The 17,023-nt window shown below is 36.6% G+C and overlaps 3 protein-coding genes across 3 annotated transcripts in view; 2 read left to right on the top strand and 1 right to left on the bottom strand.

The window, feature by feature from the left end:
- LOC309496971 (protein NLRC3-like) overlaps window positions 1-17,023 on the top strand; it is a 316,482-nt gene that overhangs the window by 47,293 nt on the left and 252,166 nt on the right. The window lies entirely within an intron of this gene.
- LOC309496969 (protein NLRC3-like) overlaps window positions 1-17,023 on the top strand; it is a 213,465-nt gene that overhangs the window by 127,293 nt on the left and 69,149 nt on the right. Inside the window, exon 7 of the mRNA XM_082167167.1 lies at window positions 10,845-11,018. Within this exon, the coding sequence (XP_082023293.1) occupies window positions 10,845-11,018 (174 nt within the window). The remainder of the gene's footprint in view (window positions 1-10,844; window positions 11,019-17,023) is intronic.
- The window catches only part of LOC309497034 (uncharacterized protein), a 221,368-nt gene that overhangs the window by 181,306 nt on the left and 23,039 nt on the right, over window positions 1-17,023 (bottom strand). The window lies entirely within an intron of this gene.

The following is a 17,023-nucleotide window of genomic DNA, read 5'->3' as shown; positions in this document are numbered from 1 at the left end:
CTGACATTTGTGCTTATTTCTGTTACTTGTGACATTGTCATGGCTAAAGTCTTATTACACTGTATTTAGCACAAACTCTGCTACAATAATATATCAGCAGCATGTGTGTAAAAGTTTGTAGTTTTGAGATAATGACATTTATGCGTGGTTTGTGAAAATACAAAAAAAAATTGTCACTGAAATAAGGCCATGAAACCCATACTGATTATTTCTTCACAAGACTTTTGAAAATTGTATCACGTAGCCTAGAAGATTTGCTCCAAAACGATGTGAAAATCACCCTGACCGCTCATTCAGATAAGACAATATATTGATTTAAAATTTCTAAGACGTGTTTTGTGTGAAAAAGCCTTATGCGAAGAGGCGTGATCATCTCATGAATATGTAAGCTTTTAACACCTGAGAAAGACAAAGACACTCCCCTAACTGCCCTATTAGGAGCGATCAGGCCCTGTCATTCAGAGCAGCCTTGCACAAAGAATGAGGAGATTTAAAAAAGAATGGCTTTTAGATTGTTTGGATTTATTTACAGCACAACATAATCCAAAAATACACAACAAATGACAAAAGAGCACATTGAAAACAATGATCCAAAGACAGAGACATTTGTGCCATTCCTAAAAACATTGTACATACCATTCATTTCCAAGGTGTTTGATTTTCACTTTACCATGTTCATGTACAGAGACTCATGTGAATGTTGAAGTCAGCAGGACTCAGTTGCATCTGGTCCCTGAAAGAAAAGAAAAAAAGTGAACATACTGGTATCAAGAGAAACTAGGCCTGCACGATTTTGGGAATAAATTTTATATTTTTCTGGTTAAAATTGCTTTTTAAAATTCACAGAACACACACACACACACACACACACACACACACACACACACACACACACACACACACACACACACACACACACACACACAAATGTTTCCAACAATATATAATATAATGAACACCATGTTTGTTGTGCCTTGTAGGCACAAGCTATGTGCAGTACTGCATAAAATAATAATAACAATAACCTATAGCAGCCTATAAATCTTCCAAAAGATTTCAGTAACAATGCTAGAGAAAAATATATTGATTATCTTATGTTACTTCAAATGTTTCCATTCGTTATGATGATATGAAATGAGATCATAGTAAAAACATAAAGCTTAATGTTTGGTGCATTTTTCCTTTCAAACGCGATCGCGCTCCAAAATATGATACATTCAAACGGGATCGCGCTCCAAAATATGATACATTCAAACCCACAGCGCGCTCCAAAATATGATACATTCAAACGCGGTCGCGCTCCAAAATATTAAACATTATGGTTATACATATCTATGTTTGAGCAGATATCCACAAACAGTATTTAACAGTAAACACGGGTCTAAATAGTATAATATTCACCATATATCTAGCAACAGTTCAACTGCAATGTGAAGTTTATGCAACAATACCATAAACTAATAAGTAAGAATTTCTTACCTTACATCTTTCTTGTCTTCAAATCGTGTTCTTCTTCTGAGTTAAATCCATTATAAGCTCAGACGTGTCTTCCAAACTCGACGAAAAGCAGAGACTTGTGAAGTGTTTTGGTGTTTTGTGTTTGAGGTAATGAGGGCGTTCGCGTTCCATGTGGACGATTTGCATGTGAATCACTTTTGCGCGAGTGGGCGTGTCGAATTAAAAGTAATTAGCAAGCGTTTGAGATACTGGACATCCTGTTGGTTTTATACAAATTACTTAAACAGAGAATATTTGTTTTCAGTTTGAATCCGATCATTTAAAAGTACACACTTAAATGTGTATAAAGGTATATGGCTCATAAATGTGTGACAAGTATTCGCTGAGTTTTGTTTCAGTTTATAGACGTGCTCAAGAAAAAAAAGTTCACCGCGACGGAGAGGCAGAACGCACACCCTGTTTATTTTCTTTATTTTACAAAAGCACAATGTTTTGATTTGATTGTAAGTGGACACATACAAAAGTAGAAATATCACAGATTATTTTTTTATATTTCTTTTTTCTGTATAACCATAAATGACGGAGTAATTTAAGTTTATTGTGCTACAATGTGAAGAAAATCCAGCAAAACGCGGGGGCGCGTTTGCTGACCTCAGAGGGTTAATCTAGATGGAGTTCAGCGAGTGAGTGTGGGTGGATCACTGTCAGAGAAACAAATTACTAATGTTGGATCCTCTCACCCCTACTGTTTATATTGTACACAAACAACTGTAAAAGTGCCCATTCAGGGAGATATCTAATCAAATTTGCTGATGACACTGCATTAGTTAGTCTCCTTCAGGGGGATGAGGACAGTCATGGACCTGTTTTAAATGAATTTATTTGTTGTTGTGTCAAACCTTAAGTTAAATATTTCAAAAACAAAGGAGATGTGTATTGATTTTAGAAAGGAGTCTTCAGTGAGTGTGACGACTGTTAAAGGGGAGCCAATTCAGAGTGTTAATGAGTATAAATATCTTGGGTTTGTCCTTGATCATAAACTGAGGTGGGATAAATGGACTGAAGCTGTGAACAAAAAAGGACAGCAACTATACTTCCTTAGGAAGAGGTTGTTATTTAATGTAAGCGTCTCAATCCTAAGAGTGAAATGTGTTGTATAAATAAACTTGCCTTGCCTTGCCTATACAGCCACTCCGGTGAAAAAAGTGATGTCATTGTCCAGCTCAGTTTAGTTCTCATATAATGGTGTCAATGCAGGCAGATCAGTAATATTGTTGAATATTAACCCTAATAACCCTAACCTAAGCCTACTACAGTACAAACTACATGTCTAGTTTGGTTTGCTAGATGTCAATGTTTAATCAAAAGGCTTTTAATAATGCCCATCAGCATGACCTGAAGTTATTCAGGAATTTAAAAACTGAAAACAACTGCATTCAAGTCAGCATTAGTCAAGGTGTTTCCATCACCATAGGCTATATGTTGTCAACTTCAGAATACTGTAAGATGTTGATGAAAACACAATTTCAGGACAAAGTGTGATTAATTTGAATACAGCAGAAGTGCAGTTTTATCATTATTTTTGTAATTGGAATTGCAGGCCAGGTTACAAATTACAAATAGGTTTTATTAAGACTTTATGAAAAACATGATCACTTAGTCTTTGCTGTCTTTCCCCTATTTTTTTAAAGGTTCAACTGCAGATGACAGTCAAGCTACTCTTCATGATTACACAGAGGCCAGCCGCAGTTTGAAGAACAAATTAAGACGGGACTACAAGCAGATATTGGTTGGTAATTCACAGACGGGTCATCAGGAATACCTGAACAAAATTTACACTGATTTATATGTGGTGGAGAATGAGACTGGAGGAAGAGTGAACGAGCACGAGGTGAGACTGATTGAATCAAATCACAACCGACTGACTGCCAAGGAGAAGCCAATCAAGTGTAATGACATGTTTAAAGGAAACACAAAGGTACTGACGATGGGGATCGCAGGGGTAGGAAAAACTGTCTCTGTCAATAAATTCATCTTTGACTGGGCTGAAGGAAAAGATAATCAGGATATAACCTTCATTTTTCCACTGCCATTCCGTGAGCTAAACCTGATTACAGAGAACTGCAGTCTCATGGAACTGCTTCACGAACACTTCTTTAGTGAGGATAAAGAACGGCCTTCTCTTCCTAAAGGTGACCGTAAGGTCTTGTTTATTTTTGATGGACTGGATGAATGTCGCTTCCAATTGAGCTTTACAGAGGGTGGCAGATTTACAGATGTTCACAAAAAAACAACAGTGAGTAAGATAATAACAAGCCTCATCAAGGCACATCTGGTTCCCTCTGCTCTCATCTGGATCACATCCAGACCAGCAGCAGCCAGTCTGATACCCCGAAGATACATTGATCAAGTGACAGAGGTGCGAGGATTTAACAATGAGCAGAAAGAGCAATACTTCAAAAATAACAGCAGTCCTGAGGTTGCTGAGAACCTCATCAGTCACATCAAGAAATCCAGGAGTCTGTACATCATGTGCCACATCCCCGTCTTCTGCTGGATCTCTCTTATTGTTCTTCAGCCTCTACTTGGTCGAGAGAACAATGACAAAACTCCCACAACTCTCACAGGGATGTACACAAGCTTCTTAATTTCTCAGCAGCAACAGATGAAAGAAAAATACAACCGTGATAACCCTGAACCTAAAGACAATGCAATGTCTTTTGATCAGATTATTCTGAAGCTTGGGAAACTGGCCTTTCAACAGCTGGAGAAAGGAAACCTGATTTTCTACAAAGAAGATCTTGAGAAGTGTGGACTAGATGTCAGTGAAGGTTCAGTGTACTCTGGGTTATGCACTCGAATGTTTCAGGAGGAAAGGGCTTTTTCAGACACACATGTTTACAGCTTCGTACACCTCAGCGTACAGGAATGCCTCGCTGCTCTCTATGTGTTTTTTGTTAACAAAGACAAGAATGCAAACCCATTTTTCCCATTCTGGAAAAAAATGACACAGAAACTCTCCACAAAGCCACTGTTTCAGCTTCATAAGGCTGCAGTCGACAAGGCTTTAGAAAGCGACAACGGACACCTGGACCTTTTCCTCCGGTTCCTCCTGGGTCTCTCACTGGAGTCCAATCAGACTGACCTGAAGGAACTACTGCCAGGACTGAAACTCAAAACAGAGAACGTTAAAGACACTGTTGACTATATCAAAAAGAAAATAGAGAAGGAGAAATCAGTAGAAAGGACCATCAATCTCTTCCACTGCCTGAGTGAACTAAAAGATGACTTTGTGGAGGACATCCAGAAGAATCTGAGCTCAGGAAATCTCTCAGCAGAGAATCTCTCCTCTGCTCAATGGTCTGGTCTGGTGTTTGTGCTCCTCATGTCAGAAGAGATTCAAGAGAAGTTTGAACTGCAGAAATACAGAAGATCTGATGAAGCAGTGATGAGACTGCTGCCAGTGATCAAAAACACCAGAAGAGCACTGTAAGAGGCTTCTTTACTATCATTTATATACACTGTTGGTCCTTTTAATTGGTCTTAATCTTACACAGGTAATTTGCTGGCCAAGACTCTTCAGATAAGACTCTTCATATAAATGTATTAATGAGTGTGATGATATTAAATACCAAAGTACCACCATTATCAGGCAGGTTGGGTCAGGGATCAGACAAAACTCAGCAACCTGAGTTTTAACCCATTTTAATATTCCTAATTTTATCATAAATTAAAGGAACTGAAAATACTGGTTTTGATTTTTAAAAGGATATTTTTTTTTTAACTTTGGATTTTTTTTTTAATCTTTACTGGGGATGCACCGATACCACATTTCCCAGAACAAGTTCGATTCCAATACTTTCTGGTACTTGGCGATACCGAGTACCGATACCGATACCTGTATTTTCATTACATTTGTCATTTTTTATGTATTGGGTAGAGAAACCAAAATATCATAAATCATATGAGTTGGCTTAATTAGTTTAACAAATATATATTTCCTTCAGTTATTTCCATGCTTAAGCCTGTTAAAATGTATTGTATGATCTTCTATTACTCTCACTGTTTATTCTATTGCTCTATCATATTTTATCTATCATTTAACAGCACAGCACATATTTAGAGCAGCTCCAGCAGGGCTCAGTGCTGAGGATTGGGTCAGCGGTAAAAGTAGACACCAGTAAAATATCACAATTGTCTATTACAATTTTGATACTACAGCAAAAACGACCTGCCTAATTAATGTCAATGTAAAACATTATTAACCCTCTGAGGTCTGAGCTGTTTTCTGGGCCCTGGAGGTGGTCTGACATGCTCTGACATTTGTGTTTTTTTCTGTTACTAGTGACATTTTCATGGCTAAAGTCTAATTACACTGTATTCAGCACAAACTCTGCTACAATAATATATCAGCAGCATGTATGTAAAAGTTTGTAGTTTTGAGATAATGACATTTATGCGTGGTTTGTGAAAATACAAAAAAAAATTCTCACTGAAATAAGGCCATGAAACCCATACTGATTATTTCTTCACAAGACTTTTGAAAATTGTATGACATAGCCTAGAATATTTGCTCCAAAACTATGTGAAAATCACCCTGACTGCTCATTCAGATAAGACAATATATTGATTTAAAATTTCTAAGACGTGTTTTGTGTGACAAAGCCATATGCGAAGAGGCGTGATCATCTCATTAATATGTAAGCTTTTAACACCTGAGAAAGACAAAGACACTCCCCTAACTGCCCTATTAGGAGCGATCAGGCCCTGTCATTCAGAGCAACCTTGCACAAAGAATGAGGAGATTTAAAAAAGAATGGCTTTTAGATTGTTTGGATTTATTTACAACACAACACAATCCAAAAATACAAATGACAAAAGAGCACATTGAAAACAATGATCCAAAGACAGAGACCTTTGTGCCATTCCTAAAAACATTGTACATACCTTTAATTTCCAAGGTGTTTGATTTTCACTTTACCATGTTCATGTACAGAGACTCATGTGAATGTTGAAGTCAGCAGGACTTGCATCTGGTCCCTGAAAGAAAAAAAAAAAAGAAAAAACTGTGAACATACTGATATCAAGAGAAACTATAGGGATGCACAATTTTGGGAATAGATTTTAGATTTTTCTGGTTAAAATTTCTTTTTAAAATTCACAGAATACACACACACACACACGTTTCCAACAATATATAATGAACACCAGGTTTGTTGTGCCTTGTAGGCATAGGCTACGCAGTGCTGCATAAAATAATAATAACAATAAATGAAATCTTCCAAAAGATTTCAAGAACAACTACGCTAGAGAAAAATATATTGATTATCATATGTTACTTCAAATGTTTCCATTCGTTATGATGATATGAAATGAGATAATAGTAAAAACATAAAGCCTAATGTTTGGTGCATTTTTCCTTTCAAACGCAATCGCGCTCCAAAATATGATACATTAAAACCCACAGCGCGCTCCAAAATATGATACTCAAACCCACAGCGCGCTCCAAAATATGATACATTCAAACGCCATCGCGCTCCAAAATATTAAACATTATGGTTATACATATCTATGTTTGAGCAGATATCCACAAACAGTATTTAACAGGAAACACGAGTCTAAATAGTATAATATTCACCATATATCTAGCAACAGTTCAACTGCAATGTGAAGTTTATGCAACAATACCATAAACTAATAAGTACGAATTTCTTACCTTACATCTTTCTTGTCTTCAAATCGCGTTCTTCTTCTTCTGGGGGTAAATCCAATGTAAACTCAGACGTGTCTTCCAAACTCGACGAAAAGCAGAGACTTGTGAAGTGTTTTGGTGTTTTGTGTTTTAGGTAACGAGGGCGTTCGCGTTCCATGTGGACGATTTGCATGTGAATCTCTTTTGCGCGAGTGGGCATGTCGATTTAAAAAGTAATTAGCAAGCGTTTGAGATACTGGACATCCTGTTGGTTTTATACAAATTACTTAAACTGAGAATATTTGTTTTCAGTTTGAATCCGATCATTTAAAAGTACACACTTAAATGTGTATAAAGGTATATGGCTCATAAATGTGTGAGAAGTATTCGCTGAGTTTTGTTTCAGTTTATAGACGTGCTCAAGAAAAAAAAGTTCACCGCGACGGAGAGGCAGAACGCACACCCTGTTTATTTTCTTTATTTTACAAAAGCACAATGTTTTGATTTGATTGTAAGTGGACACATACAAAAGGAGAAATATCACATTCTTTTTTTATATTTCTTTTTTCTGTATGACCATAAATGACGGAGTAATTTAAGTTTATGTTGCTGCTATGTGAAAAAAATCCAGCAAAACGCGTCAGCGCGTTTCTCGACCTCAGAGGGTTAAAGGATTAGTTAACTTTCAAAAAAAATGTGTGGATAATTTACTCACCCTGATGTCATCCAAGATATCCATGTCTTTCTTTCTTCAGTTGAAAAGAAATTAAGATTCTTGAGGAAAACGTTCCAGGATTTTTCTCCAAAATGGAATTCAATGGCAACCAACTATACCAATGTTCAAAGAAGGTTCAAATGTCCGTCTCAATGCAGCTTCAAAGTCTCTACACGATCCCAGTCGAGAAATAAGGGTCTTATCTCGCGAAACAATCGGTCATTTTCTTAAAAAAAAAAATAAATAAATAAATATAATATAGTATATATATAAATAAATATAATATATAATATATATATATATATATATATATATATATACTTTTTAACCACAAATGCCCATCTTGCACCATCTCTGAGATACGCCACGTATTACGACATCACGTTGGAAAGGTCGTGAAAAAAATACAAATAATAATAATAATAAATTCAAAACAAACATGTAGGATGATTTTGAAGTTGGAGGAGAAAATGAGATGAAATTTTTCACCCTTCTCTACCTTTATGAACCGGAGTAAACAGACAAATAACTTAGCTGATGTGACGCGTGACCTTTCCAATGCATTTCAGAGATGGTACACGACGAGCATTTGTGGTTAAAAAATATATATACACATATATATTTATATATATATATATATATTTATAAGTATATATATTTTAGAAAATAACAGATTGTTTCGTTAGATAAGACCCTTATTTCTCGACTGGGATCGTGTTGAGACTTTGAAGCTGCATTGAGACGGACATTTGAACCTTCAAACCGTTGGTTGCCATTGAAGTCCATTATATGGAGAAAAATCCTGGAATGTTTTCCTCAAAACCCTTAATTTCTTTTCGACTGAAGATACAAAGACATGGACATCTTGGATGACATCAGGATGAGTAAATTATCAGCAAAACTTTTTTTGAAAGTGAACTAATCCTTTAAGGACAAGTAAGCAGTCAATTATAAAATAAGAAAAAATTATCAAATTACAAATAGCACAAAAAGAACAAAGAAAGGCCACAAATGAAATAAACAGTGTTTTAGAGTTTTTCAGGTAGGCTAGGTCAATAGTTTTCAGGTACAGACATTTAAATAAAGCAATCAAATGTTACCAGTCACGGAAAGTAGGGACACAAGTCGGTTCTGGGGCATTTTGAGTTATTCACATATTCTGAAAGTGTAGTATTCAAGCTTTCCAACGATGTGTAACACATGTAAATCTGATAATATTTGGAGAAGTTGTGGCCATTTGAAGGTAGGCACTCAAAAAAACCTGAAATGGTAGAAATCTGCTTCTAAAGATTGGCAAGTTCTCGCCCTTCTGGGAATGACAATAGGGCTCATTTACATCTCATTTAGATAAGTCATACCCCCTGTAAAGCTCCCCGTCTCCCCCTCCCCCCTGAATGTACCAATTCTACAAATTCTCTAAATAAAACATCTCCAGTTAACTGGCAGAGCATTCATTTTGTTCGTTTTTTAAATAAGATACTAGCGCTGAAATGTGTTTTTTTTTTTTTAAATCAAGTGATCAAAGTGCTCGTTGCCACTGCGATCAGTGGCGCAGATAGGCTACAGTGTTTACTCGTGTGGCTCGCGCACACACTGCATTGTCTTCACTCGACGCGCGCTTCAATCCGTTGCGTTGCGGATACTCTCTATTCGTTCTGTTGAAATAACAAAATAATTCAAACGTTTGCGTGTCCCTGCTTGATATACAACCACTGATGAACATAATCGTTTTGATGAGAGAAAAAAAACTATACGAGAAAAAAAAAAAAAAAATCCATACAAGGGCGGACACGGCCTCTGACACGGCTGGCGAAAGCTCTACCACTGCACCATTCATATACACATTAATTATATAGGCGGATCTATGTATTGGCACTGACAACATGTATTAGGCTACATCTCATTAAACGACAAATTAAACCCCATGTAACCTACTATTTAAATCGATTGCTGGACATCGTAATGTTATTGGCGTCCATGTTCATTGAATTTTGAAATCAGATAGAGCCGGCCAGAGCGCTGCATAATAAGTAGCCACGCCGGCTTAAATTCAGTATGGAAATACACACCGACAATGACACGCCCCTACTGCGTGCTAGAATCTCAGAAAAACAAGCCGATTTCAACATCAAAATGTACGCTTTTAAATATACCAATACTGCTATCTCAAACATGGAGAGGCTTCTTCGTGATCTCAACTAACAGATTCTGCAAAAAAACGAAAATCACCAATTTTGAAAAAAACGCTTCTTTCTCATTTTGCTCGAAAGTTGTGCTGCCGACTTGTGTCCCTGGTTTCCGTGACGGGTCACAAATGTGAAATAACACTGCTTTTTTATTGCTGTATACATTAAATATAGATGGATATTTACAAAGTTACAAAAGGTATTCATTCTAGAGCAGTGAGTGATTTATTTGTCCTTTATTGTTTGATTAACATTAAAACACACCAGAAAGTTTATTAGACTGCTGCCCCTTTATGACCGAATGCACAGATCCCATATGAATATACTGTCTACGTTCACTTGAGATATAACTGACTATGTTTACTAGGATACTCACCAAGATGGGCGTTTTTACAAGCGCAAGACGTGAAAGAGAATTCAATTCAGTATTCACGTGTTGTCTGAGACGGCAGCAAACAGTGTTAAGTGCGTACGCTTTGGATGTTTGCGTTCATGAAAAGTCTTGACTTGCAAACGTCCTGTAATAATTTCCGGAACCACTTGTTATACATAAAGCAGCTAACAGTTCATGTTTTATTTAAATATACGATTTAGTTTTAATCCATGACAAGTGTGCTGAGTGAACGATCAGCAATCAAGAGCATGCAACAGAAGTGCGAGTACCCAAGCGCAGTATCGGTATAAGTGCATCCCTATTGCTTACATCATTTTAGTCAAAGGTTTTTCCAAATTATTATAAACCCTACCTAAGAAGAATTACTATTGCATTATTTTTGTTTTCTTCTCTCCACAGGCTTCATAGCTGTAATCTCACTGCTCAGTGTTGTGAGAGTTTGTCTTCAGCTCTACAATCCTCAAACATTTTTCTGAGAGAGCTGGACCTGAGTAACAATGATCTGAAGGATTCAGGAGTGAAGCTTCTTTCTGATGGACTGAAGAGTCCAAACTGTCAGCTGGAGATACTGAGGTAAATGTTTGTAAAAAAATAAATACTATCACAATAAATGATTTTGTCAAAGAATGTGGCATCTGCTCTCAGTGGAATACAAGAACAAGAGACAAAAAAAACATTTGCAGGAATGGGATTTTTTCCATATTTATACAGATATCCGTATTGTCAGAGTTGAGAAGTATGACCCACGTTTTTCAAATACATCCATTTCATGCATGGTTTGCTTCGAAAGCACTGAAGGCTAGTAGCACCATCTAGTGGCTGTGTACGGGGCTCCATGAACATCTCAGCCAGGGTTCAAAATATACACCACATGCCAAATGGCAATTTTATGAAACAATGATACCCACAAGTTGGCTAGCAATCTCTTCCTAAATTCTAGCAAGCAAATTTATTTATATAGCACAATTCATACATTGACGCAATTCAATGTGCTTTACAAAAAATAAATAATAACATTTATAATAATACAAGATACAAAAGAATAATAATAAAAATAAAAAACGTAGGAAGCTGTAAGGTTGAACAGTGTGATTAAGTATAAGTTCTCAGTCATAAGCACGTGAAAAAAGAAATGTTTTTAACCTAGATTTAAAAATCTATAAGTTTGGGGCACGTCTTCTGGTAGTTTATTTCAGTTGTGTACAGCATAAGTGTTAAACGCAGCTTCTCCATGTTTAGTTCGGACTCTGGGCTCAACTAGCTGACCTGTGTTCATAGATCTAAGAGCCCTGCTCGGTTTATATTCTTCAAACATATCAGAAATATACTCAGGTCCTAAACCATTCAGCGATTTATAAACTAAAAGCACCACTTTGAAATCTATTCTGTAACTGATTGGAAGCCAATGCAAAGTTTTAAGAACCGGAGTAATGTGCTCTGTTCTCTTAGTCCTGGTTAACATTCTAGCAGCAGCATTCTGAATAAGCTGCAGCTGTTTTACAGTCTTTTTTGGGAGTACAGTTACAATAGTCAACCCTACTAGAGATAAAAGCATGGATGAGCTTCTCTTGGTCTTTTTTAGACATCAAGCCTTTGATTCTAGATATATTTTTTAAATGATAGAATGCTGTTTTGGTGACCGCTTTGATATGACTGAATCTATCACAACAGATTATATCAATACTAGCAATAAATGTTTGAGACAATTGGATATGGCTTAGTATGAATATATAAATGGCCGGATTTACCTCATATTGTGACATAGGCAAAATCAAATTGGGGCCCTCCACACCGCATGACCAAAACTGCTACTTTGAAAGGAAATGAGGACAAAAACACTTAAAAAAAATAAAATAAACACTGATGTCAAATTTGATATTGTGGCTTTATATGTGATCATATTACTTGCATGTGTCACTATAAACTTTACCAAAATCAAGCTCAAATGAAGTTGGGAAGTTTTTGTCCAGTGAATGTTGTGTTTTTTCGTCATTAGAACGGCTGTATGCGAGGCAGTCAGTCCGTCACACTTTCATCAGCTTAAAGGTTATGAAGATTATTGTAGCTATGTGGCCGCTCGTTTTTTTTCCGTTTTTCACGATAGAGATGGGGAGTTAAGAGGTTTAAAGGGGTCATATAATGCCATTTTTGTACAAGCTAATATGATTCTTTAGGGTCTAAATTAAAAGTGTGTAATATACTTTAATTAAAAATTCTCATTAGTATTGTAAGAAAACACTCATTTTACCTGGTAAAAAACAGCTCTGTTTTCAGCACGCCGTTTAAGTGCATGTGTCTTTTAAATGATAATGAGCTTTGCTCACCCCGCCCCTCTGTTCTGTGCGGACACCGTTTGTAACACAATAACACAATAACCATAATGCAGTGTTCATTATAAACGTGGGATTATGAATTATATTGAGAACGTCGTACATAGAAAACATGCCGTAATGTACCCTGAGTGTAAACAGCTGCATTCATCGTGAAGCGTGCAGCTAGCGATTTGCAAAGATGAATAAATATTAATATAAAGGTTAATAAAACGTTACACTCACTTCTTCTTCTGGAGGTGCAGCAGGAACACGAATAGTTGGCACCGATCCTATTTTCAGGAGCAGCTTCTTAGCAAAACCAGCTTCACTGACCCTCTTTGTAAAGCTGTCTGGTGTGAAATGGTTCGCGCAAACATGAAAGCATGGACATTGATCGTGGGGAATCCCCGCGTCAATGCTTTGGGAGTATTCCATCAAAACATCAAAATGACTGCTGTGTTCCTTATTACACCCAAGAACAGAACGCCACAGTCGCTTAGACGCCATTCTTCTCCAGCATATCAATGCACTATGATGACAGACAGCTCGCTCACGAGCGAGGGCGGGTCTGTGTTGAAACGCTGCTGTCAATCACAATCGTGGGAGGGGCGTCGATTTTGTGACGTCACAAAATCGAACGGCTTGATTTCAGAGAGTGTAAAACATATAAGGAGATAAAAAAAAAAAACACTGGATGGATTTTTATCATTTTATGATGGTTGTGTACAGGCACGGTTCTTTCTTGCCATTCTCACAAGTGTGTAGTAGCCATCATGGGAGTAAATAGAAACTTTTCTTCTTGCAGTTTCCACTGCAGCATGCTCACTATCACACTCCATGTGTAGTAGCCATCCATGATGGCTACTACACACTTGTGAGAATGGAAAGAAAGAACGACCCATACAGTGTACATGAACTTGGACACAAGGACTTTCTGGACTTCAAGTCCCTCTCCAACCACATACTCAAAAACAGAACAAAAGATGAGGAGGGACAATCAGTCCATTGGCAGAAGATTGAATGGTTCCGCTACATGAAAGATGAACCAAAAACAATCTTCAAGTATGATTTTACCGCCCCAACCTTCTGAAAACTGACGGTGGCACAACAGGCAACAAGAGGCACCAGAACCACACACCCCAGCTCATTTTATGAAAGTCCTCCAGGGATCAGTGCCTTAAAGAAAAAAGACCTACTCACCCTGTGCACCAATGGGAGTATTCCCCACTGTTATGCAGAGTTCTATAACTAGGGTTGCCAACTTTGATTTGTGAAAAACCGGGACACTCAGATGATTTTTTTTTTTCGCGCTTTGTTTTTGCATGATTTTCCAGCGCTGTTTTTCCTTTATATTTAACTGAAATTTTTTAACTGTAAAAAAAAAAATCTTGCATCACAATAAGTGTATTGTGGTTGTCAAAATAATTTAGTAACTAAACTGAATTGTATTAGGTTTAGTGACAACATGTTACAATGTTTACATTGTACAATTTCTGGTAAGCTACGTTTTTTATTATGGCTTGAAACAAAGTTCAGTATTGCAATTCAGTTCAATTCTTGTGATTTGATTTAATTGACTAATTTGGATAAATATTAGATACACAAGATAGGCATTCATTTTTCTCAAGAAAAAAAATCTCACCTAATGCTGTAAACATAGAGAGCCCTATCAGCTGGTTTTAAATATATCAGCAAATTAAATATAATGCGTTTTTTATTATAATAACAACTTTATTTAATAAGTAAAAATATTATAAATATGTAATATAGTAGCCTACACATGTTTAGCAAAAAAAAAAATGCTCTCTATAGCTCTTTTTTTCTAGCCAACTAACGTGCTATAGCCCATATTATGGTCATCAAATGGCTTTCCTGAGGTAAATGTTATGTGACAGTTGTTCTCCAGCTGTTTTATTGACCCTTTCCGCGGTTGAAAAACACTGATTGATCGATATTATGTATGAGGAATATACATTTCGGTAAGTTGTACTGTTTCTTTTAACATTGTTCGTTCGTGTTTATTTACTATTAGCTAGTAGAGATGATCGGTTCACGTGCCACTAGGGATCTTTCACGTCACATTTACATACGCCAAAACTGTATTTATTGTTTGAATTTCGTAATAAAATTGACAGAATCTGAGAGCTGAGATTTTTTTATATATCATAAGTAACCTGCTCTGTCTACTCTGTCGGTGTCAGTGTCCTCTTTGCTTCGCGATTTTTCTGTGCGTGAGAAAATGGATGTGTGGCATGAGAGCGTGTGGCAGCTCTGCAGTAACAGTAGAAGGAAATGGTTTAATTTGAAACCAGGAAATTCTACTTTAGAAGTACATTTTCACAAAAAAACGGGACGTGTCCCGGGAAAGAATATAAATTTTCCGGGACTGTCGCTCAAAAAAGAGAACAATCCCTGGAAAACCGGGACGGGTGGCAACGCTATCTATAACACTCTGACAGTGGGCAGTGAGTGAAGTTTTTAGTTCAACTAAAGTGAACAAAAAAGTGAAATGTGTAATAAACAAGAGAAATTAAACTGTTTGAAATTAAATGTTAAACTGTTTGAAATGAAATGCATTAATGTGAACTCATGAATAAATTTTGAAATTAAACTGTTTGAAATTAAATGTTAAACTGTTTGAAATGATGAAATTAAATGACTATGTATACAGTATTTTAAATAAAATGAAAAGTTATGAAGTTAGAGTGTTTTTAACCAATGTTTTGACCAATCATTCTGCATTGATCAGCAGATACGCCCTATTTTTCTTTAGAAGAATTGGAAATGTTTGGTGCCAAAAAGGTGTATTTGATGTTTTTGCCCTATTTTCAAGATTTTGCAAGGTTTTAGAATATGTTCATCGTGTTAATATGCCATAATATGTTCACTTAAGAACTTACTCATATAAGTATGTATGTGGTTGCAATGTTGTGGTTGAAGGTTAATAAATACAGTTGATTGAAGTGTGGTCAAAATTTTGTTTTGGCTCTCCTGTAAAGTTTGTCAAATGCCACTTGCACCCTTCTGGCTCCAAACAATGTGTTGGCCATACATGTATTTTTTAGAGCCAGAAGGGCGTAAGTGGACAAACGCCCCTCTGGCTCCAAACAATGCTCAAACTTTTGTGTTAGGTCTTTGTTGCTTTGTTGCTTTATTCAATACAGGTTGATTTCTGATGCGTCTTTTTGGCACAACTAGATAGAGCTCATCAAGACCTTTAATTTGATATATAGAACTCATTTTCGCCCAAAATGCCACTTATGCCCCTCTGGTTCCAAGCCCTCGATATATACAATATAACAAGTTGTATAGCGGAATCCCATTCAATGTCGCTGGCTCACACCCAATCCATATGGAATCCGGATAATTTATGAACCATTCCAAAAGAAATCTAGACTGAGCAGTCAGCAGATATGTTGAAAAGCACAGAGCTGCCAGGTTGCCTGCTTTGACAGGGTAACACAACACACTATACTGCAGCCTGGGTTAGGGCTGGGCGATAAAACGATATGTATCGCGATAGAGACGTAATCAGTATCAATAAAAAAAAAAATCGTTTTACATTCATTCACAAAAATGAGCTGACTGAATGAAAATTGCTGATGTTATCGGATTTATAGGTGAGATTCTTAATTCATTCAGTTAACGGACGATCTGGGGTAAAGTGAATTCAGACTGCAGACTTAGCAACGATTGTATTTAATTGTATAGTACAATCAGAACATAGTACAGACATTATCTTAATTTCATAATGTCCTTAAAGATAACAATATTGCTGGCCATAAACTGAGAAAGTGCACGTCCGGTGTGTGATACCTCGAGTTGTCCTAGACTCGACGCGGCGTGTTGTGTTGACATTTCTGACTTTATAACTGAGGGAATTATAATCAGAGGAAGGTTAAGTTTAATATAATTTTTTTTAAAATGTAATATGTCTCCTGGTCCTTTAAATAGGTAATAAAAAAAAACAATAATTATCGATATCGACCGATATGAAACACTTATATCGTGATACAGTTTTCAGCCATATCGCCCAGCCCTAGCCTGGGTCTTTTCTTTGCCCATATGAATTAAATTATTGAGCTATATAAATTGGCTCTGATTGGAAGCATTTGAAATATATAGAGAAGGCGCAGAAGATTATTAATTTAGATTTAAATTGAATTAAATGATAAAGGCAGGCCGCACCATGTCTGCTGGTTATGTTTCACTGATTGTAAAAGGGGGACAAAATTTAAACTATATAGCTCTGATAATCGACGAGAA

The sequence above is a fragment of the Leuciscus leuciscus genome (genome assembly GCF_965113295.1).
Source record: "Leuciscus leuciscus genome assembly, chromosome: 4".
In the NCBI taxonomy this organism is placed as follows: domain Eukaryota; kingdom Metazoa; phylum Chordata; class Actinopteri; order Cypriniformes; family Leuciscidae; genus Leuciscus; species Leuciscus leuciscus.
Note: the sequence above shows the minus strand (reverse complement) of the source record. Positions and strands in the feature narration are given on the sequence as shown.